This window comes from Oncorhynchus mykiss, chromosome 6 (genome assembly GCF_057628025.1).
Source record: "Oncorhynchus mykiss isolate SJ-2025 chromosome 6, ASM5762802v1, whole genome shotgun sequence".
NCBI classification, from domain to species: Eukaryota; Metazoa; Chordata; class Actinopteri; order Salmoniformes; family Salmonidae; genus Oncorhynchus; species Oncorhynchus mykiss.
In genome coordinates this window covers 47,718,768-47,742,945 of record NC_143027.1, presented here as the reverse complement: position 1 = coordinate 47,742,945, position 24,178 = coordinate 47,718,768, and the positions used below count along the sequence as shown (strand labels likewise).

At 45.5% G+C, this 24,178-nt stretch overlaps 1 protein-coding gene across 1 annotated transcript; it reads left to right on the top strand.

The window, feature by feature from the left end:
* Window positions 1-2,095: 2,095 nt before the first annotated feature.
* On the top strand, window positions 2,096-17,106 carry LOC149982878 (uncharacterized). The gene is made up of 7 exons (XM_090239429.1): window positions 2,096-3,107; window positions 3,215-3,525; window positions 3,937-6,958; window positions 7,141-7,222; window positions 11,090-11,224; window positions 11,515-11,676; window positions 17,054-17,106. The coding sequence occupies exons 1-7, from the start codon at window positions 3,096-3,098 to the stop codon at window positions 17,104-17,106; spliced, it is 3,777 nt and encodes a 1,258-aa protein (XP_090095555.1). The 5' UTR covers window positions 2,096-3,095.
* The last annotated feature ends 7,072 nt before the right edge of the window (window positions 17,107-24,178 follow it).

Sequence of the window (24,178 nt, the reverse complement as noted above, 5' to 3'; positions counted from 1 at the left end):
ATGGCAACCTGTGAAATAGATCAACAGATGATGTTTTATCTCCTCTCAAGGTCTGTTGATTTACAGTATCTCAGAATCAGGAACTGTCATATCCCATGTGATATGTCAAAACAAGTTGATACATGGTGCATTGGGTTTGTATTTATTGTGGATCCCCTTTAGCTGCAGCAGTTACTCTTCATGGGGTCCAGTAAAATGAAGGCAGTTATATAATTGTAAAAACATTCCCGATACATTCACAACAGATTTCACAAAATCCATGTTCCTTTTTGATTTCGGGGCAGGCTGTCAACAGCACGTACTGTGACACTATGATAAGTCAACAATACCTCTAGGCATATCTGACGTCATGTATTTGATATCTTTATGTGAAGGTTCATGTCCATATTGACATCAGTTCATTGTGTTTGAGGACGGTTCACTGACCAGTTTCCAACGGATACGATTAGACTAGTTTAACAGTTACAGAACAGCTACAGTAGCCTATCAGAACAGCTGCAGTATCAGAGGCGCAGAGCCTTAATTAACGGGCTACACATAATGGCTGACGACAGCCAGGTAAGGTTCATTTTAGCCTACGTTTAATGAGCTTTACAGTTGTCCTAATCCCATCTTGTTCTAATGGCAAGTCTGCCTTAAGTGCAGAAACTATGGTTGATATTAGAAAATAAGTATGATTGGAAGTTTAGGCAAGTAATTCCAATTGGGGAATTGTTGTGGGATGTTAGCATACCATATTGCGCGTGTAGCATTCGTGCCATGGAGGATTGTGCAGGCCGGCAGGTTGCTACAGGATCCTAGTATCATGTATGTTATAGGGATCAGATCTGGCTGACTTTTTCACCTGAACTGCTCATTGGCTGTCCATAATGAGCCCAGCGAGCAGGATGTGTAGCTGGGCTCTGCAATAATTAGCTCCCAGAGCAATTACAAATAACTATTCTTGTTTTAAAAGCGTCATTACAACTAGCAACATGACGGTCAGTCACCTCTAAGCAGGACTCAGTAGAAACGCTATGTGTTGGATTTGTCCATGTCTCGCTAAATTAACCTAGCTACCATAACAGCCGTGGAGAATTTATACTACAGTTTTAAGGGATCTCTCTGAAGGTTTTAGATGATACAGTGGTGCTTCGTCCTCTGGATGAAGAACCATACATCTCGGCTTGGCTTCATTGCATTATTATTTGGGGAACGTTGACATGCCATTTGTGTTGACGGATGGATGAAAATAATGTAATTATAGTATCGTTATACATAGGCTAGCAGGAAAATCCGCATGAGATATCCATAGAACTGAGCCATGCTCCATTTCAGCACCATGCCGCGGTCTCAGGTGCTGCCCAGACTCGAAACATTTCAGCACCATGGCACTGTCCCCTGACGCCAAGAAACGTGTCAGCTCTATGCAGCGGAACGTCTTTGATTTGAAATTATTCTGCAAGTGGTTATAATTTATTGCACGTCCTAGTTTTGCAGCTTTACAACCTCAGAATTATAGCGAATGGATGGCAGCGAGTTACGTTTTTGTGCATGGTGATGAATGACGATGCATGATAAACCATAAATTAAACGCAAAAACGTGCACTTAGACATATTTTCGTTTGGCAGAACTTTGACAAGCTTTGATTTTGTTTTCTAATGACATTGACAATTCATATAGATATTAGACTTAGGCCTAATTGTGACATCATGTGTGTATGACATCTTTGAAGAATGCTCTGGCTTCAGCCAATCGGAATCGAGTATTCAACAATGCTTTGGCATAATTCAAGGACGTTCATATTCACTTCAGTTGTCTGCCGATGGTTCACTGACGTTTTTTCAAAGGAGGTATTAGTATTTCCTCTAAACAGCCTACAACAATAAGCTACTCATCATGTCAGATGACAGCAAGGTATGGTTCATTTGCCTATTTTGAGTTTAGAGGAGAAATTACTAACAATATAGTAGGTCACTAACACAGCAATAGGTCTCACTGGTTTGATCCATGGCCTGAAATCTGACCACTATTGCCGTTTTGTTTAAAATAGGAGTGAATAAGTTGTTTCATAAAGTCACAACCTAGGACTGATATTGACCTCTTATTTATCCACCAGAGCGTGAAATGGGAGGATCCCCCGGATGACCAAAATAAAGTCGTGGAGAACATGAAGGAAACAGAGACACATGAGACCAACAAGAACAGGACAGGAGGCAAGGTAAGAAATATGCTGTCCTTTACACATGCTCTGCCTACTTAGGCACAGATCTAGGATTAGTTTACTATCACTAAATCCTAGCCTTAAAGCATTAGGAGGAGACGCTACACTGACCTTAGATCTGCTATTAGACCTATAATCTGTTGTCATGTAGGCTAAACGTAAGTCCAGTGGCGGTGCCAAGAAGACTTCCGTGGAGGAGGACAGCAGCATTGGTGCAGGTCCGAGATTACTTCATGTTGGGTGCAGGTTGTGTTCAAATTCATCAGCACCGATCTGAGTAGATAGTATCTATATAGGTGAAAGCAATATAGTGGAGGCCCGCAGAGAGATGTGCTTTTACCTGTCCAGTGCAATCAAATCCCTAAAGGTGAAGGAAATTAGGGATCAAGTTCAGATTCAACTTTAGATTTCTCTTTGCGGTTTCCCAGAGTCTTCTCAGACACCCGGGTGTGGTTTCCGGGAAAGGGGATCTATCATTGAGCAGCTGGAGAAGGAGGCTCAGAGGACTCTAATGCCTTCTCTCAAGATTGGGACATGCTGTGCCCCAATCCTCCTCTCCTTCCTGAGGAGTCTAACTGATGAGCAAGTCCCATGTCTTTTTCCAACCTCACATACAACAACTCTGAATTTATAGTCATAGTGCACCTTCTAACCACAAATGGGATTTCAAACACTACACTTAACCCTAACATCACTGTAACCACACACCTAACTCTTCCTGTAAATCAAGAACAAAATATCTCATGGACTTGCTAATTGCTTAAATAAATACACGTTTATTTTCCCTGACATGGCTATCTAGTGACTCCACTAACTCAACACCAGTGTGCAGGTAAAATATGTTTCCTTTCTTTTCTTTTCTCTAGCCAATGGAGAGTGATTCAGCAGGGCATGAAAAATAATGTAAGTTTCTCCACATAAGGTTCTGGTCAAAAGTTGTGCGCTATATAGGGAATGGTGTCATGGAATTGCTTGATTGACAAAAACATTACTCTGTTTGTTGGCCATAGCTCACATTCGAGCAGCTCTCCATGCTGTGTCTGAAGATTGTTAAAGTCGTGACCCAGACAGCCCTCCGCATTCTCCTACCAGCGCTAGCTCGTATCATGGGGGTGAACCTGAGGAGTGGGGCAACCTCCCCAGAATCCCAGTGCTCTCTGACAGGGTCTGAGGATTCCTTAGGCGGTCTGGATGAGAGAGAGAAAAGACTGCTGATCAGTGAGATGAACTATTGGACTAAGGAGAGGAGGAGGAATGGCAGTGCAGGATGCCGCCAAAAATCCACTCGCAGAACCTCATCACCATGCTGTTCGCCTAAGAGGTATGTTCACAGCAATATTTCAACATAATAATTGCAAGACCTGATCCATACTTATCATACATTATTAACTTGGAATTCACACCTTGTAGTTTTAAGTTCTGGTCAGAAATGTTGCCACTGGGGGGGGTGGGTCCAGGTGAAAGTCATTTTTAACTGGGTAAGCCATGAAGTCATCTATGAATAAATAGATCAGGTACATGTCTTTCAGAAATAATCATATTCTGATGTCGTACAAACATAAAAATCAGGCAAAAAATCGTGTCAGTTGGCTTTAGGCTTCTAGAACTACGGTGGTATGAGAAGTAATCCATCATTGCTCTAATTTGGTTTTCAGGCTCACTAATGACCCAGATTAGATACAGTTGGTTACATTTGCATGACTTAAGTGGTGATTATGTGTTTATCTTCAAGGTCCCAGACCTCATTGCAGAGCTTGCCTGCAACTAGAGAGGCTCCCCTCATGGAGGAGCCTCTGAAGGCTCTTTTTGGGGTAACGGAAGAGAGCCTTCTGATATCCCTGGTTGAGGGTCACTCCAACCCCACCTCCTCCAGCTCCTCCGAGTTGAGCTGTGCTATCGTGGGGGAGGTGGTACACCAGCTTAACTCTGGCCTCTCAGTGGCCATTCAGGCCAGCCCGGGGAGTTGCCCCCCTATGGACAGTCAGGACATAGCAGCAGGCAAGGAGGTCATTCGGGTAGCCTCGGTTCAGATCCTGGCCGAGCTACAGAGCCAAACATCTGAGCCAGAGTGGGTAGGGTTGATCGAGCCCCTCATGGACCCTGTGACCGATGATGTGCTGGAGGCCATTGTCGGCACAATGGGCAAAATGGCACAGGACTTCAACATCCTATTGGATCTGGCCAAGAAGATGACAATCTTGGGGTCTAAATTTCTGACCAATCTTCAATGTGACCTAGATGTTGAGTGTCCATCTGGGAAGGAAGGGACCACTCACTTTCTCAAAGAGACTGGATCCTCTACCAGTGTGGTGGCCAGAAAGATTCAGACCCTCTCTAGCCCCGACTTTCAGTCTAAAGCCCTGAAGGCGGTGAGCACCATCCTTACAAGGAAAGTCAGCAGCTCTTCTGGCATGGCTCCTTCCTCTAGGCCTTCTAGTGCTGCTCCTAGCCTTACTGAAGCCCCGCTAAATACCAGCTGCACAGCCCTGACATCTGTAACCTCCACTGCCACAGTGATTGTTAAGGCATTTGTGGGAGGCATGGAGACGATAGCATCATTTGAAGACACATGTGAAGCAGTTGATTGGCCAGTTCCTGTAAATGACCACAAAACAGGGTCTTCACAGAAGATAACCTTCTCTCTAGCCGGCACACTCTATGGCCGTATACGAGCAAAGCTGAGGGACCTTTTAACTCTAGCCGCTCGAGAAGAAGGTGTGGCAAATGATGCTTCTCTTCAGGAGTCTTCAGACACCCTGGAAAAGGCAACTGTTTCAACTGTTGAGGTCCAGTTACCCAGCACCGAACACAGTAGAGTTCCCAGAGAGAGCCAACCAATACCAGCTCTCTGTCTCTCCAATCTGGATACCAGTACTCAAGAAGTTCTTAGCAGTGTTTTTTCCATCTACAAGTCAGAGTTATCAAAAGTGGAGAGTAAATCCTTAGCCGTTGTCAGTTCATCTGATGAGTCCCTAGAGGCTTGTTGGTTTGTTGATGGTGTCCTATCAAAGCTCGATGACTATACTATTTCCCAGTCACCCTCACCCAATGAAGACTTGAGCGTGAGTACTCAATATTCTCAACTGAGCTCAGAAGAGAGTGTCAGAATCACAGAGTCCTCAACTAGTCTGATTCAGAGCATTAAGAAGCTCTCTAGCAATGACTTTCAGACTCAGGCAGAAGAGGCAGTGAGTAAAGTGCTGATGAGATCCAGTCATTTCTTTATCACACAGATCAGCCATACTGGTCTTCAGAAAAGTCTGCAGGCTGGCTTATCATCTAGCTCACCATCAGAGATCCATGTCCTTTCAGAATCCATGTCCTCCATGTCCTCTGAGAATACAGCCTCTGGATTAGTGGAAACCTTTGTCAAAGGAATGGCGACTATTTTCCAGAAAAATGAGTCCACTGACACTGTGCTACTGGAAAGAAGTGGGAGAGTTTCACAGTGCTCCCACGGGGGCTCCCAACTGGATTATACTGAATTGAGTGTTAAAATATCAGAGGAGAAGCTTTGGTCAACAGCTAAGAACATCTGCGTCAGTATGAAGAACACACTTAAGGATTTCTTCACAGGGCTGAAGCCATCCGGATCCGAAAGGACAGAAATGGCTTCTTCCAAAGAGACCCTTGGGGAAATCCTGGTTGCTATCCAGAGTGAAATCTCAAACTTCGGGCGAATGAAGGATTCCAGGGAGCTCCTTCAGATCAATGATATGGTAGGAACTATGCTGAAGGAGATTGAGAAAAGTGAGGATGACAGTGAACAAGTCTGCCAAGACATCCCTCGAACCTGTTCATCTTTATCCACTTCTTTAAATGGTCGTAGTTCCTTGTCCAGCTCTTCAAAGGGTCCTAGGTCAGAGTGTGAGTTAGAGATCAACCTCCCTGGCACTCCCATCCCTGACAAAGTGCCTTTTGATCTGACCTGCCCCATTGTCAGGAGCTCCTGCATTGACACCAGGGACTCTAAAATACCAGAGATTTCTTCAAGTGACCTAAAGACAAAGATGATGGCACACACAGTTGAACCCCTGCATCGTAACAGTCCAATGACTGACAGCAGCCGACCACCGAGTGCTAAAGTCTCTTTTCGATCCTCCACTCCGTCTTTCACCAGCAAGGGAACCTCTTTGGTACCAAAGGGAGAGGGGATTGACATTGAAGAGAAGGAGGTGTGTATCCCCAGCAGCTCTGGCCATCTGAGGGAGCTCTTAATCATCCCGGACATCAGCAGTGCCACTGCATTCCCACTGCAGTACTTGAAGGACTCCAGCAAAGATGATGGCATCTGTTTTGTCACCATACTGGTGATAAGGTTGCTATCGGAGATCAGACCCTCAGCCCTAGATGGACCCTCCCAACAGGCAGCAGATCTGACCGAAACATCTCAGCAACTCATCAGACAAGTCCTGTCTGAGTTCTGTGCTGCATCCAGATTATCCAGGACACAGGCATATTCCCAGAACCTGAACATCCAAAGGGTGTTCAGAGGTGTACATAAAAACCTCATGGAGGAGTTTGGCTCTTATAACACCCTGCAAGCAGCTATTTCCTCCCAGGACCCTGCATTTGACAGAGTCCTGGTAAAGTCCTTGACCCAGCAGCTGGTACAGGGATGCAAGGAGGCGTCAAGACCAGCTTCTGCTGCAACAAACCCATCAGACCAGGCTGAGACGGAGAGGGGGGCTGAGCAGAAAGCAAGAAGGAGCTTCCTTTGCTTTTCAATGACTAAACTCAGGATCAACTTCAAGGTATAGCAGGGAGTTAGCATTTGTTTTTTGTTCCAGTTAGGTGCTGACGTTATTGATGTGGCTATGATAAGACAAATACATGAAATAAATATTTTTTATTCACCACTAAATTGTTGCCTTGGATTCAGAAGTGTTCCATTTATTTATTCTCTGTACCATTTTCTTTACCTTTCTTCTGTTAGCGTTCCAAGAGAGGAAACAAAAAGGACTGCCATTCAGTCCAAGACCAGACTGAGATTCCCTCTACTGATGGACATTGCATAGGTAAGGATGTTTTAGAGCTCTGCTATAGCTTGTAGTTTTGTTTAGGTGTGTGTTAGAAACATAGGAATGCCTACCAAACTCATAGCACTGTTATTTTTCAATGTTACTATACTGCATCTCTCTCTCTCTCTCTCTCTCTCTCTCTCTCTCTCTCTCTCTCTCTCTCTCTCTCTCTCTCTCTCTCTCTTACCCCATCCATTTCTCTTGTGTTTCTAGCTCCAGTTGGAGAGGGTTCTCCCTCCATATCTCAGCCTGTCAAAAAACGATCCTTGATTGTCAGGGTCTTTTCAGCAATGATGAAGCCATTCAGGCGCTTCACCAAGAAGAACCTGTAACCTGTTACGCTGCATGAAGAACTACTTTTGTAACAGCAAGACTTTTGACAAGAGGAATTTCTGCATGTCTAACCTTTCAAAGTCTATTTGATCAAATAAATGCCAACGATTTTACAAGAATTTCAAGTGTTTTGGAAGATTGATAATACTGAAGCAGATTTTCTCAGAGAAATGCACTAGTTCCCCCTTGGTTACACATTTATTGTTCAGCTTTTGAGTTGGCAGGACATAGGGTGTCAGGTAGCCTTGTGGTTAGAGCATTGGGCCAGTAACTGAAAGGTTGCTAGGTCAGATCCCTGAGCTGGCCATGTAAAAATATGTCGTTCTGTTCCTGAACAAGGTAGTTAACCCACTGTTCCTAAGCTGTCATTTAAGAAAAACACATAGAGGAGAATTAGCTATCTGCAGCTAGATCAACCCTCTGAGATGCTTTCTATATTTTTTTTCTATATTTTTTATTTCACCTTTATTTAACCAGGTAGGCAAGTTGAGAACAAGTTCTCATTTACAATTGCGACCTGGCCAAGATAAAGCAAAGCAGTTCGACACATACAACGACACAGAGTTACACATGGAGTAAAACAAACATACAGTCAATAATACAGTATAAACAAGTCTATATACGATGTGAGCAAATAAGGTGAGATAAGGGAGGTAAAGGCAAAAAAAAGCCATGGTGGCAAAGTAAATACAATATAGCAAGTAAAACACTGGAATGGTAGATTTGCAGTGGAAGAATGTGCAAAGTAGAAGTAAAAAATAATGGGGTGCAAAGGAGCTAAATAAATAAATAAAATAAATACAGTAGGGAAAGAGGTAGTTGATTGGGCTAAATTATAGGTGGGCTATGTACAGGTGCAGTAATCTGTGAGCTGCTCTGACAGTTGGTGCTTAAAGCTAGTGAGGGAGATAAGTGTTTCCAGTTTCAGAGATTTTTGTAGTTTGTCCCAGTCATTGGCAGCAGAGAACTGGAAGGAGAGGCGGCCAAAGAAAGAATTGGTTTTGGGGGTGACCAGAGAGATATATCTGCTGGAGTGCGTGCTACAGGTGGGTGATGCTATGGTGACCAGCGAGCTGAGATAAGGGGGGACTTTACCTAGCAGGGTCTTGTAGATGACATGGAGCCAGTGGGTTTGGCGACGAGTATGAAGCGAGGGCCAGCCAATGAGAGCGTACAGGTCGCAATGATGGGTAGTATATGGGGCTTTGGTGACAAAACAGATTGCACTGTGATAGACTGCATCCAATTTGTTGAGTAGGGTATTGGAGGCTATTTTGTAAATGACATCGCCAAAGTCGAGGATTGGTAGGATGGTCAGTTTTACAAGGGTATGTTTGGCAGCATGAGTGAAGGATGCTTTGTTGCGAAATAGGAAGCCAATTCTAGATTTAACTTTGGATTGGAGATGTTTGATGTGGGTCTGGAAGGAGAGTTTACAGTCTAACCAGACACCTAGGTATTTGTAGTTGTCCACGTATTCTAAGTCAGAGCCGTCCAGAGTAGTGATGTTGGACAGGCGGGCAGGTGCAGGCAGCGATCGGTTGAAGAGCATGCATTTAGTTTTACTTGTATTTAAGAGCAATTGGCGGCCACGGAAGGAGAGTTGTATGGCATTGAAGCTTGCCTGGAGGCCTGTCAACACAGTGTCCAAAGAAGGGCCAGCGACTCACCAGCAGCAAGAGCGACATCATTGATGTATACAGAGAAGAGAGTCGGTCCAAGAAATGAACCCTGTGGCACCCCCATAGAGACTGCCAGAGGTCCGGACAGCAGACCCTCCGATTTGACACACTGACCTCTATCAGAGAAGTAGTTGGTGAACCAGGCGAGGCAATCATTTGAGAAACCAAGGCTGTCGAGTCTGCCGATGAGGATGTGGTGATTGACAGATTCGAAAGCCTTGGCCAGATCAATGAATACGGCTGCACAGTAATGTTTCTTATCGATGGCGGTTAAGATATCGTTTAGGACCTTGAGCGTGGCTGAGGTGCACCCATGACCAGCTCTGAAACCAGATTGCATAGCAGAGAAGGTATGGTGAGATTCTATTGTTTTCATACTGTTTTTATTTATATACTTTTCTGCTCTTTTGCTCACCAGTATCTTTACCTGCACATGACCAGATGATCATTTATCACTCCAGTGTTTATCTGCTAAGTTGTAATTATTCGCCTACCTCCTCATGCCTTTTGCACACAATGTAGATAGACTCTTTTTTTCTTTTTTTTCTACTGTGTTATTGACTTGTTTATTGTTTACTCCATGTGTAACTCTGTGTTGTTGTCTGTTCACACTGCTATACTTTATCTTGGCCAGGTCGCAGTTGTATATGAGAATTTAATCTCAACTAGCCTACCTGGTTAAATAAAGGTGAAATAAAATAAAAATAAAAATCAGGCACTTTTTTTCAGAAAACCGATGGCAGCGTCTATCATTGCTCTTCTACCATCTATCCCATGTCTGCACCTCCCTCTTCCATCAAAAACAAATTACCTGGTTAAAGTTAGTTAGGCTAGGGGTTAGGGTTAAGGTTAGAGTTAAGTTTAGGAGTTAGGTTAAAGGGTTATGGTTAGAGTTAGGGGAAGGGTTAGCTAACATGCTAAGTAGTTACAAAGTAGCTAAAAAGTAGTAAGTAGTTGAAAGTTTGCTAATTAGCTAAAGTCCTCTGTGATGAGATTCAAAATCATAACCTTTGGATCGTTAGACATCCGTGTTATACTGAATGCCCACCCCTCCACCCTAACCAACCACCCTACTTTCGTTTTTGCCTTAAATAACCATTTGTCTTATATAACCATACCAAACATAACATACTAATTTGAGTGTCCCGGATTTACATTTACTATGTTACGTCTAGTCTATGAGATCAGGCTGATCACAGACATGAACAGAGTAACAGGTCATTGTAGTTATGAGTGTGAGGGATTGGAGGATTTCAATGTGGGTGAATGCAGAGCTAAGCATGAAGGGTTTTTGTGGTGTGACATAAAACCAGAAACCACAGCACAGAGGAAACCTCTGAGGGTCATAATGGCTGGTCCCATTAAACCTGGGGGAGGAGGAGTTTGAGCAGACCTCAGAGGACAGGAGCTGTCATGGTGTTAAGGACAGTAGATGAATCACCACACTTTTTTGCTCTTGTTCCCTGTGTGTGTGTGTGTGTGTGTGTGTGTGTGTGTGTGTGTGTGTTTGACAGAGGTAGAAAGTGATGAAATACAGAATTGTGCGTTCGTTTGTTGTAGCATTTTATTATTGTAATAGATCATTTTCATCCCTAACTTTTTAAGAATGAGGCAAGATGAAGTCAAATTTCTCAAACAAGAAACATGGTTGACTGTTTCCCTTCAGTCGATTTCTCATTCTCTTGTAAAATAGCAATGACGCAAGCGCTCTGATCTAGAAGCCAGTGAAAGCGAGAGGTTTTACAGCTAGTTTGTTCAGCTCAGGAAAGCCCCACGGCAGCACTTTGGAGTGTAGCATTGTGTTTTGATATCCTCATCTCCTTTGACAGTGTCTCCCGCATTCCGACAGAGCAGATAAAGCAGTACTGGGTAGAGCTGGTGGGGCTTTCAGAGTCAGTTTCATCTTTCTGCTCAGGCACAGGGCAGGCATCCTATGAACTGTTTATCTCAGGAGTGCCTGATTTACCTCTGAACGGTGTCAAATGTGAGAGAAAGTGGGATCCGGGTGTTTTTTTACCGTTGTATGGATGTCTCTCTTTGACGAAGAAAAGCCTTGCCAATGAGAACCTTATTCCAGTCAGAGAGATATTATCAATATTTGTGTTGACACATACCCTACTGCTTCAGTCAGGATAGCATCACGGCTGGGGATTTGTTGTCATCTGTCTGAGACTGAGATACTGGTTGAGCAGAATACATTTAGAGGTACATTGGGAAGAAAATCCTGCATGTAGGAAAAAGCCCACCCTGTGGGTGTCACAACTTCTGCGGTAGGGGGAGATGCGGCGTTGGACGATTTTGAGGAGTTCACCCGCTGTTTCCGGACAGTATTCGACCACCCACCCAAGGGCAGAGCGGCGGGTGAGCGCCTCTACCATCTTAGGCAGGAGATGAGGAGCGCCCAGAAGTTTGCGCTGGAGTTTAAGGACCCTGGCTGCCGGCGCTGGATGGAGCAACAGGGCCCTGATCGACAATTACCACTGTAGTCTACGTGAGGACCTCCATCGGGAGCTGGTCTGCAGAGACACCACCCTCAACTTCGACCAGCTGGTGGACCTGTCCATCCGGCTGGACAACCTGCTGGCTACTCGCGGACGTCCAGATCGGGGTCTGGTTGTTCCATCCTCCCGCACACCCTCTCCGATACCCATGGAGCTGGGAGGTGCGGTGCGCAGGGAGACCGGAGGGGGTTCCCTCTCGTGCACCATATGTGGCCGCAGAGGTCACACTGCTGGTCGGTGCCAGGTTGGTTCCTCTGGGAATCGAGGTAGCAGGCAGGGCACTCTGGCGTCACCCCAGGTGAGTAGGCACCATTCTCATCCAGAGCCCTCTATTGCACATATGTTTGTCTCTGTTACTTTTCTGAATTTTCCCTGCGTTCCCAGCATACGGTGCTAGTAGATTCAGGCGTGGCTAGGAATTTCCTTAATAAAGGATTAGCTCATAGTTTAGGGATCCCCATTGTTCCTGTGCATATGCCTTTCCCCGTTCATGCCTTAGATAGTCGACCATTAGGGTCAGGGTTTATCAGGGAGGCAACCGCTCCTTTGAGTATGATAACGCAGGGGGGTCACAGGGAAAAGTATTTTTCTTATATGTTCTCCTGCGTATTCCGTGGTGCTTGGCCTACCCTGGTTACCTTGTCATAACCCCACTGTTTCTTGGCCACAGAGGGCTCTCACGGGGTGGTCAAGAGAGTGCTCAGGTAGGTGTTTAGGGGTTTCCGTTGGTGCTACTACGGTGGAAAGTCCAGACCAGGTCTCCACCGTGCGCATTCCCCCAGAATATGCCAATTTGGTTCTCGCCTCCTGTAAAGGGAAGGCGACTCAATTACCACCCCATCGACGGGGGGATTGTGCGATAGATCTCCTGGTAGACACTGCACTTCCCAGGAGTCACGTGTATCCCCTGTCGCAAGCAGAGACGGTGGCTATGGAGACATATGTCTCCGAATCCCTGCGTCAGGGGTACATTCAGCCCTCCATTTCACCTGTCTCCTCGAGTTTATTTTTTGTGAAGAAGAAGGATGGAGGTTTGTGCCTGTGCATTGATTATAAAAAAAATCAATAAAATCAATGAAATCACGGTGAGGTATAGTTACCCGCTACCTCTTATTGCTATGGCGATTGAGTCAATGCACAGGGCTCACTTCTTCAATAAACTGGATCTCAGGAGTGCGTACAATCTGGTGCGTATTCGGAAGGGAGACGAGCGTAAGACCGAATTTAGTACCACCTCAGGGCATTATGAGTACCTCGTCATGCCGTATGGGTTGCAGCCGTGCGTAATTAGCCGACTCCCACCACGGTAAAGGAGGTGCAGTGATTTTTTGAGTTTGCCAACTACTACCGGAGGTTTATCCGGGGCGCCAAACAATGAACATGCACCTGTAGAATGGTCGTTAAGACACTAACAGCTTACAGATGGTAGGCAATTCAGGTCACAGTTATGAAAACTTAGGACACTAAAGAGGCCTTTCTACTGACTCTGAAAATCACCAAAAGAAAGATGCCCAGGGTCCCTGCTCATCTGCGTGAACATGCCTTAGGCATATTGCAAGGAGGCATGAGTACTGCAGATGTGGCCAGGGCAATAAATTGCAATGTTCGTAGTGTGAGACGCCAAAGACAGCGCTACAGGGAGACAGGACGGACAGCTGATGGTCCTCGCAGTGGCAGACCACGTGTAACACCTGCACAGACCACGTGTAACAACACCCGCATCGGTACATGCGAACATAACACCTGCGGGACAGGTACAGGATGGCAACAACAACTGCCCGAGTTACACCAGGAAAGCACAATCCCTCCATCAGTGCTCAGACTGAATAGACTGAATAATAGGCTGAGAGAGGTTGGACTGGGGGCTTGTAGGCCTGTTGTAAGGCAGGTCCTCACCAGACATCACCGGCAACAACGTCACCTATAGGCACAAACCCACCGTCACTGGACCAGACAGGACTGGCAAAAAGTGTTCTTCACTGCGAGTCACGGTTTTGTCTCACCAGGGGTGATGGTCGGATTTGCGTTTATCGTCGAAAGAATGAGCGTTACAGAGGCCTGTACTCTGGAGCTGGATCGATTTGGAGTTGGAGGGTCCGTCATGGGCTGGGGCGGTGTGTCACGGAATCATTGGACTGAGCTTGTTGTCATTGCAGGCAATCTCAATGCTGTGTGTTACAGGGAAGACATCCTCCTCCCTCATGTGGTACCCTTCCTGCAGGCTCATCCTGACATGACCCTGCAGCATGACAATGCCACCACGCACAGACCGAACAGTATGGCTGATTTCCTACAAGACAGGAATGTCAGTGTTTTGCCATGGCCAGCAAAGAGCCCGGATCTCAATCCCATTGAGCATGTCTAGGACCTGTTGGATCGGATGGAGAGGACAGGGCCATTCCCCCCTAGAAATGTCTGGGATCTTGCAGGTGCCTTGGTGGAAGAGTGGGGTAACATCTCACAGGAATAACTGGCAAGTCTGGTGCAGTCCATGAGGAGGAAATGCACTGCAGTACTTAATGCTGATGGTAGCCACACCAGATACTGACTGTTACTTTTGATTTTGCCCTTCTCCTTTCGTTCAGGGACACATTATTCAATTTCTGTTCGTCACATATCTGTGGAACTTATTCAGTTTGTCTCAGTTTTTGAATCTTATGTTCGTACAAATATTTACACGTGTTACGTTTGCTGAAAATAATTGCAGTTGACAGTGAGAGAACATACACACACACACACACACACACACACACACACACACACACACACACACACACACACACACACACACACACACACACACACACACACACACACACACACACACACACACGTTCCTATGCTTCCTGGCTGATGTTTTGGTCACTTTTGAATGCTGGCGGTGCTTTCACTCTAGTGGTAGCATGAGACGGAGTCTACAACCCACACAAGTGGCTCAGGTAGTGCAGCTCATCCTGGATGGAAAAATCAATGCGAGCTGTGGCAAGAAGGTTTGCTGTGTCTGTCAGCGTAGTGTCCAGAGCATGGATGCGCTACCAGGAGACAGGCCAGTACATCAGGAGACGTGGAGGAGGCCGTAGGAGGGCAACAACCCAGCAGCAGGACCGCTACCACCGCCTTTGTGCAAGGAGGAGCACTGCCAGAGCCCTGCAAAATGACCTCCAGCAGGCCACAAATGTGCATGTGTCTGCTCAAACGGTCAGAAACAGACTCCATGAGGGTGGTATGAGGGCTCGATGTCCACAGGTGGGGGTTGTGCTTACAGCCCAACACCGTGCAGGACGTTTGGCATATGCCAGAGAACACCAAGATTGGCAAATTCGCCACTGGCGCCCTGTGCTCTTCACAGATGAAAGCAGGTTCACACTGAGCACGTGACAGACGTGACAGAGTCTGGAGACGCCGTGGAGAACGTTCTGCTGCCTGCAACATCCTCTAGCATGACCGGTTTGGCGATGGGTCAGTCATGGTGTGGGGTGGCATTTCTTTGGGGGGGCGCACAGCCCTCCATGTGCTCACCAGAGGTAGCTTGACTGCCATTAGGTACCGAGATGAGATCCTCAGACCCCTTGTGAGACCATATGCTGGTGCGGTTGGCCCTGGGTTCCTCCTAATGCAAGACAATGCTAGACCTCATGTGGCTGGAGTGTGTCAGCAGTTCCTGCAATAGGAAGGCATTGATGCTATGGACTGGCCCGCCCGTTCCCCAGACCTGAATCCAATTGAGCACATTTGTCCAATTGGGACATCATGTCTCGCTCCATCCACCAACGCCACGTTGCACCACAGACTGTCCAGGAGTTGGCGGATGCTTTAGTCCAGGTCTGGGAGGAGATCCCTCAGGAGACCATCCGCCACCTCATCAGGAGCATGCCCAGGCGTTGTAGGGAGGTCATACAGGCACGTGGAGGCCACACACACTACTGAGCCTCATTTTGTTTTAAGGACATTACATCAAAGTTGGATCAGCCTGTAGTGTGGTTTTCCACTTTAATTTTGAGTGTGACTCCAAATCCAGACCTCCATGGGTTGATACATTTGATTTCCATTGATAATTTTTGTGTGATTTTGTTGTCACCACATTCAACTATGTAAAGAAAAAAGTATTTAATAAGAATATTTCATTCATTCAGATCTAGGATGTGTTATTTTAGTGTTCCCTTTCTTTTTTTGAGCAGTGTACATACATACATACATTCATACATACATACAGTGGGGCAAAAAAGTATTTAGTCAGCCACCAATTGTGCAAGTTCTCCCACTTAAAAAGATGAGAGAGGCCTGTAATTTAAATCATAGGTACACTTCAACTATGACAGACAAAATGAGAAAAGAAAATCCAGAAAATCACATTGTAGGATTTTTTATGAATTTATTTGCAAATTATGGTGGAAAATAAGTATTTGGTCACCTACAAACAAGCAAGATTTCTGGCTCTCACAGACCTGCAACTTCTTCTTTAAGAGGCTCCTCTGTCCTCCACTCATTACCTGTATTAATGGCACCTGTTTGAACTTGTTATCAGTATAAAAGACACCTGTCCACAACCTCAAACAGTCACACTCCAAACTCCACTATGGCCAAGACCAAAGAGCTGTCAAAGGACACCAGAAGCAAAATTGTAGACCTGCACCAGGCTGGGAAGACTGAATCTGCAATAGGTAAGCAGCTTGGTTTGAAGAAATCAACTGTGGGAGCAAATATTAGGAAATGGAAGGCATACAAAACCACTGATCTGGGGCTCCATGCAAGATCTCACCCCGATCTCACAAGAACGGTGAGCAAAAATCCAGGAACCACACGGGGGGACCTAGTGAATGACCTGCAGAGAGCTGGGACCAAAGTAACAAAACCTACCATCAGCAAGGGCATTGAAGATGAAACGTGGCTGGGTCTTTCAGTATGACAATGATCCCAAACACACCGCCCGGGCAACAAAGGAGTGGCTTCGTAAGAAGCATTTCAAGGTCCTGGAGTGGCTTAGCCAGTCTCCAGATCTCAACCCCATAGAAAATCTTTGGAGGGAGTTGAAAGTCCGTGTTGCCCAGCAACAGCCCCAAAACATCACTGCTCTAGAGGAGATCTGCATGGAGGAATGGGCCAAAATACCAGCAACAGTGTGTGAAAACCTTGTGAAGACTTACAGAAAACGTTTGACCTCTGTCATTGCAAAAGTATTGAGATACACTTTTGTTATTGACCAAATACTTATTTTTCACCAAAATTTCAAATAAATTCATTAAAAATCCTACAATTTCTCATTTTGTCTGTCATAGTTGATTTAATGTGACCCTCTTCCTGTCTCGTAACAGATCCAGCCCCTGACGGTTGCCCTGACCCAGACTACATCCCCAGGTCCAGATGATTCCAGCAGGCACAGCCCAGGTGGTTCAGCAGAGGCTCCTCCAGCAGCAGGTGGTGACTGCAGCTGCCTTGTTTCAGATACAGACCCCCACTCCTCACAGCCCGGCCCAACAGGCCCCAGTTTCCGCTGCAGCAGAGTCCCCAGTACAGCAGCAGCCGGCCAAGGGCCAGGCTCGCGGAGGAGCCATGAGGGGCAAGACCCAGTCCAAGCCCAGCAGCTAGGTGCCCACAGGACTAGTTAGAGCTCCCCTTTCAGCTAGGCTAAACAGGACATCTCATCAGTGTTAATGCACTCAGTGACTGACTAGCAGATCCAGCGTTATGAAGGAGTGGTGGAGTCCAGTTTGAGGTGGCTGTGTTGAATCTAACCTGGTTTAAGGAACTGCTCCATGTAAAGGAATGACCTGTCTTTTAAGAGTGTCATCATCTATCTTCAACACAGTACTGTAACTGTCGGCTGTTTCCTTCGCGACTGTTTCAGAAGGTCTCCCCTGGAGGAAACCTGGACAACATCCAGGGGGAGGTTTAAGATCAGAAAAGCAGAAAAACAATATTCATGCCTTTTTTTAAATTGATGAATATATTAATGTTACTCCATAGATATGCTGTGGCTATGGGCTGGTGCATAGCTCATTTGGGGAATGTCCATTTGAATAATGTTTTGTGTATTCATACATTGTCCCTGTCCGCCTTGATGATATTATTCTCATGCTTACCGTTTATGATGTCTGTAATTTCATAGTTGGTAGATATAGAAAACACCCTTCTTGTTAAAAAAAACCTATGTAGTGATAATCATATCTTTACGTTGTAAGTTTGAGCTATGTAGTCTGAAGAAAGCTTGTGATTGTGTCTCTGGCACCCGGATAAGCACGCATCCTACGTTATCTCCCAAGGCAGGCAGTATTACCACTGCACTGGATAACCTAGCTATCTATAGTGGCAACCAGCTAATATTTTCATTACATAAAGTGCATTCGGAAAGTATTCAGACCCCTTGACCTTTTCCACATTGTTACGTTACAGCCTTACTCTAAAGTTGATTCAATCGTTCCCCACCCCCCCTCTACAGATAATAACCCATAAAAAGAAAGCAAAAACAGGTTTTTGATTAAAAAATAAATAAAACAATGTACTAAAAATAAAATACTGATATCACATTTACAAATATTCAGACCCTTTACTCAGTACTTTGTTGAAGCACCTTTGGCAGCGATTACAGCCTCGAGTCTTCTTGGGTATCGTCCCTGACAATGTTTTGAGCTACACCAGAATGACTGGTGGTATCCACTTCCTCTCCATCAATGTTGGCCTTCAAGATTTGTGCTGCATTGGAGGTCTCGCTTGTTGCCATAATGGCGCCAGAAGGAGACAGCCCAGGGGAGGACTTGCCACTCAATAGATTGCCTACATCAGATATAGTGGTTTCAGATGTTTGGAGAGATTCAGTTGGAGAGGATCCTCTACTTTCTGCATCAGAATCCACAGAGTACATGACCTGGCTTACCATAACTTTGGTAAAGAGACTGACTGTGTCACTAAATACTGATGAAGAAGAAGAGCATGAAATTCTATCTTCAGACACTCTAGCCAACACCTTGGCCCCCTGAGCCAAACTCATTGAAGTTGAATAGGGCATAAAACTAGGAAGCAGGAGGCACTTAACAGACTCCTCTACAAACAGCTGAACCAGCTCGTAAGTTGTGGGCTTCCACACCTTGTCATTCCTCTTCAGCTTCGAAAGGATGGTATCAGATGCACTCTTTCCAGCCACCACTGTCAGTCCCAGAGGGGTCAAGTTGCTATCGGAAATTATGCGGTTCACTTGGTGACTGAGATCACGGGAGAGAGCACCAATCCTACCCTGATATATGAGCTCCTCCAGTCTAGCTATTGCATCTGTTGGATCAGGGTGAGATGTAACCTGCCCTTCTGCCTCTGGATATACCTTCTTCATGATGGTATCGGCTATGGCAAACATGCTTGTTCTGGCATCACACACCATTGTTTTTGGCTTAGTAGATTCGCTCAAGTCAATGACTGAGCATCTTACAATGGGCTGAGCAGTACTCTCGGGTAACTCAGAAGGAATGGGAGTGCCAGGGAGTGCAAATTCCCACTCTGTCTTCTGTGATTTGGCAGTTGAGAATGACAACGAGGAAGAAGACCTTAGTGACTCTTGATAGACCAATTCCTCGCCACGTTCGCTGCTAATCTTCTCAATGTTCTCCAGCATAGGTCCAACCACTTTTTCTATTTGTGAAAGCTGTCCTGCAGCCACCATTTGGTCAGATTTTGACAGTTGCTCCTGGACACTGCTGATGATACTGTCCTCTGGCATTCCCAGGTGGGCTTTCAGTGAGGTCTGGGAACTTTAAAATGAACAAGCAAAGCATGTTAATTGCTGTCTGAAGTTGGAAAATCGATATCTTTCTGCTAACAAATCTAACAAGCATTATAATTGAGTATTCTAAATGTCATTTATATGTGTGCATTAGATATTGCAAAACACACCTGTTAGAAAGTTGGAAAATATTGAAATGGAGAAATTATTGTTCATCAGTTTGAGGGTTAGGATTAACTGCACACACATTATGGGGAACATACAGTACCTCTTGGAAGAGGGTGTGCTAGACCTTGGTTGGAGAGCCTTGCCGCCACAGTTACACATCTCCTTCGCCAAATATTTAACTTCCTGGATGAGCTCCAGTCTTTTCTGCTCAAAGGCAGTGAAGGATCTTGCACTGCCGCCCCTCTTGAGTGAGTCAGCGTTGTCATAAAAGCCCGTCACCCCTAGAATGCGGGCCAGGGCCGGCAGCAGGATCTGCAGGGTGGTCTGTGTAATGAAGTTGACAATGGTCTTGCACAATTTTGCAAGCTGTTCCTTTGTCATCTGCATTGCACAAACAAAACAGAACACAGCAGGTTTGGCAATGAAACTCTGATGTAAAGTATTCTAGATTGAACAGAATGCATTTCACCAACATCGTTTTCCTTATCTGTGACTGAATTCAAAGTTGGATGAAGTATGACAGATTAATGAACGTAATAGCAGAATAGAACTATGGTTAATTCCTCTCTCGATTCAACATAACATTCCCAAATCAAAGGTCAAAGGCTGATGGAGAAACTTACAGGTTTTTTAAATCCTTTATAGATCACTTGCCATTGCCTAGAAAAGAAAAAAGAAATGTGTTTTACTTACTTTTTATTTCCTTCTGCACAAAATATGTGAGGCTAGAGCAAAACATGGGCCTAACATACTCATCAGTAAGATTGCGCATGAATGAGATGAGGATTGGGTAGCAGTCCTCCATCTCATCTTTGTTGCCTGGGCCGAATGCAGCCTTAAGAGCATTCTTCTCCAAGAGCTCAATAACAGATCCTCTGTCCGGGTGTTTATTCCTCAATCCTAAATATGTTATTACCATATAGGACAATTCAGGATAAGTCAGACGCTTTTCTCTTAATACAATACTTTGATAAAATTGCTACAATAGGACTATTGAATAAAACTATCCATGCAACATTTCTTACTGACTACAGTTTCTAACATGACCTTTATCTATGATATGCAGGTTTAGAGAACCAACATACTACAGAGGGAAAATCTATGACCTGCATCCGTATCAGTGCCCTGCTCCCCTGACTTCTTGGCACTACTTTTCCTCTTCACCTTGGATAGAATATAATAGAATAGATTCCAGATCACAAATAATAGACATGTTACATCAGGTCAATGCAGCTATTGTGACAATTGAGTGTTACTAGTCTAGTAGTTGCCCTGTCACACCTGCCATTTTACCTTTCCTGTCTTTTTGGGCTCCTTCTTGAGCTGGGCCACTGGTTCTTCCTCAGCAACCTCCCTCCACTCCCCCGGGGGATCATCATCATCTCTCTGTACTACCTGAAGGACATAGGAATTTCATGTCAATGTCAGATTAGATTCTTGCAAAGGACATCATAGAGCTACAGCCATATCAGAGCTAAACTGGTGATTGACTTAATAGAGAGAATTATACATTTGTTTTGCATTAGCCTATGTTATCTTAAATGACGTTTTCCTTAGTTACATTCCCAAATATGTTGTGTCATTTAATCTACCCTTTCTTCATCCATAATAGCATACAGTATTTTTTATATCTCGAAAAACTTGTCCTCATCTGTGTTTTTTTCACTCATGTTGAGTTTACTGAGGACAATATTGCAGCCACTGACGAATTAAGAACTTCATACCACGTCATGGAATGTTAGACCTTTATGACATCAGGGGCTAATTGCACATTCCCATTCTCTCATTAATATTGGGGGGGAAATATATTGATCAGATCACACAATTTCCCCATCAACCGTTTTCGATACAGCTAGGCCCACATTGAAATCTGTTCACTAAGCACTGCGACTCAGTAGGTCAAAACAGAAATAAACCTAGTCTAATTTCGTGTCGACCTCTTTTGGATTTATTTCGGTACCCCATTTAGTGAGCCAGTTGATTGATCTATTCCTTATAGTGCATTCCTTAAAAGTAGGCCTACATTAGGGAATAAGGTGCTATTTGGTAGCATATTCCTCTCTAGCCCATGCCTCCACCAATCCAATGATTTTAGATTTGTAGGAAGAAGCGAACGAGAGTGTACACTTCAGGAGAAGGGAGATATTATTGGACTGTATCCCTAGGCTATAGCCAGGCCTAAACCAAGTAGCCTTGAATACGAAACCAAAAGCTTGGATTGCCAAAGGCCTATCAGAGCTAAATTGGTGATAACAACTTTTAACTTACTGTAAAACATGTTCTACCTTCCCCTATATTTCTCTTACCTTTTCTTCCACCATAGCTCATTTTATATATCGAATAGCATGTCATTGACGGTTTTGGCTTGGCTACTTTCATGTCGAGTTATGATAAAAGAGCATTTTTGCAGACGCAGACTTTTAGTTAGTCGGGGACGTCATGGACTGAAGGCAGTAGAAATGTTAACAAATGTTGATATGTTGCCCTCTTGTGGAATTATTTAGGTAAAACAACAATGTGTTGTGTAGGATCCAAATTATTGTTTTCTCCTCATCCCTGTGTTACGTCCTATTATCAGTCTCAAACAGAGAGCAATACACTTTAATAGTAGAGGGTTAAACACTCTTTGCGATGTAATTATTTGCTTGCACTCACCGTGGCATCCAGTACCGAAGCTATCCCTGAGGCCCACCTCCCAGCCTACTCAGCTGTTCTCCCGAACCCCACTCATACACGGCTAGAGCCCAATACTCCACCGGATCCTTGCTGTAACTCTGGACCTTGGCACCAGTTCACCGCTGCTACCGATTGGCTATAGTGGATCTATAGTGGATAACGCCACTGCCACGAAGCTAGCACCAGTTAGCCGTGAGCCAGGCGCATCTCTCTGCTAGCATTCAACATTTTACAATACCTCTTTCGCCATCTGGCTTGGATTCTCTGTCGACACGGCCCCCCGCCGCACCACCACGACTGGTCTGCCGACGAATACTCCATCCGCTGTGCCTTCAACCGGCCTCCGTCGGAGGGCTACTAACTTTAAACGCAGTGTCGCCCGCGTGCTAGCGTAATGGCGGCTTCCCTGTTCCATCTACTGCTGCCTTCTGGACACTATTATCACTTGGCTACAGAGCTGATGCCTGCTGGACTGTCCATTAATCACGTACTCCATTCTGTTTATTTATTTTTTTATCTGTCGTCCCCAGCCACGAACTCAGGCTCTGTGTGTCATTGCCATTTTACCTGCTATTGTTGTGTTAGCTGATTAGCTGTTGTTGTCTCACCTGTTGTTTTAGCTAGCTCTCCCAATTAACACCTGCGATTACTTTATGCCTCGCTGTATGTCTCTCTCAAATGTCAATATACTGTTGTTCTGGTTAGTTATCATTGTTTTGGTTTACAATGGAGTCCCTAGTTCCACTCTTCATACCTCTGATACCTCCTTTGTACCACCTCCCACACATGCGGTGACCTCACCCATTACAACCAGCATGTCCAGAGATACAACCTTTCTTATCATCACCCAGTGCCTGGGCTTACCTCCGCTGTACCCGCACCCCACCATACCCCTGTCTGCGCATTATGCCCTAAATATATTCTACCATGCCCAGAAATCTGCTCCTTTTATTCTTTGTCCCCAACTCTCTAGGCGACCAGTTTTGATAGCCTTTAGCCGCACCCTCATACTACTCCTCCTTTTTTTTCCCGCAGGTGATGTGGAGGTAAACCCAGGCCCTGCTCCCAGAAGTTTGCGCTGGAGTTTAGGACCCTGGCTGCCGGCGCTGGATGGAGCAACAGGGCCCTGATCGACCATTACCACTGTAGTCTACGTGAGGACGCCCGTCGGGATCTGGTCTGCAGAGACACCACCCTCACCTTCGACCAGCTGGTGGACCTGTCCATCCGGCTGGACAACCTGCTGGCTACTCGCGGACGTCCAGATCGGGGTCTGGTTGTTCCATCCTCCCGCACACCCTCTCCGATACCCATTGAGCTGGGAGGTGCGGTGCGCAGGGAGACCGGAGGGGGTTCCCTCTCGTGCACCATATGTGGCCGCAGAGGTCACACTGCTGGTCGGTGCCGGGTTGGTTCCTCTGGGAATCGAGGTAGCAGGCAGGGCACTCTGGTGTCACCCCAGGTGAGTATTCTGTTGCACATATGTTTTTGTCTGTTACTTTTCCTGAATTTTCCCCGCGTTCCCAGCATAAGGTGCTAGTAGATTCAGGCGCGGCTGGGAATTTCATTAATAAAGGATTAGTTCATAGTTTAGCTCTCGCCTTCTGTAAAAAGAAGGCGACTCACTTACCACCCCATCGACAGGGGGATTGTGCGATAGATCTCCTGGTAGACGCTGCACTTCCCAGGAGTCACATGTATCCCCTGTCGCAAGCGGAGACGGTGGCTATGGAGACATATGTCTCCGAATCCCTGCGTCAGGGGTACATTCAGCCCTCCATTTCACCTGTCTCCTCGATTTTATTTTTCTGTGAAGAAGAAGGATCGAGGTTTGTGCCCGTGCATTGATTATTGAGGTCTCAATAAAATCATGGTGAGGTATAGT

Bases quoted from the DNA above. Each gene is read 5' to 3' on its own strand.
- LOC149982878 (XM_090239429.1), top strand. The intron at 3,526-3,936 runs GTATGTTCACAG...TTTATCTTCAAG, and splicing joins CCATGCTGTTCGCCTAAGAG to GTCCCAGACCTCATTGCAGA. The intron at 7,223-11,089 runs GTAAGGATGTTT...GCATTCCGACAG, and splicing joins TACTGATGGACATTGCATAG to AGCAGATAAAGCAGTACTGG.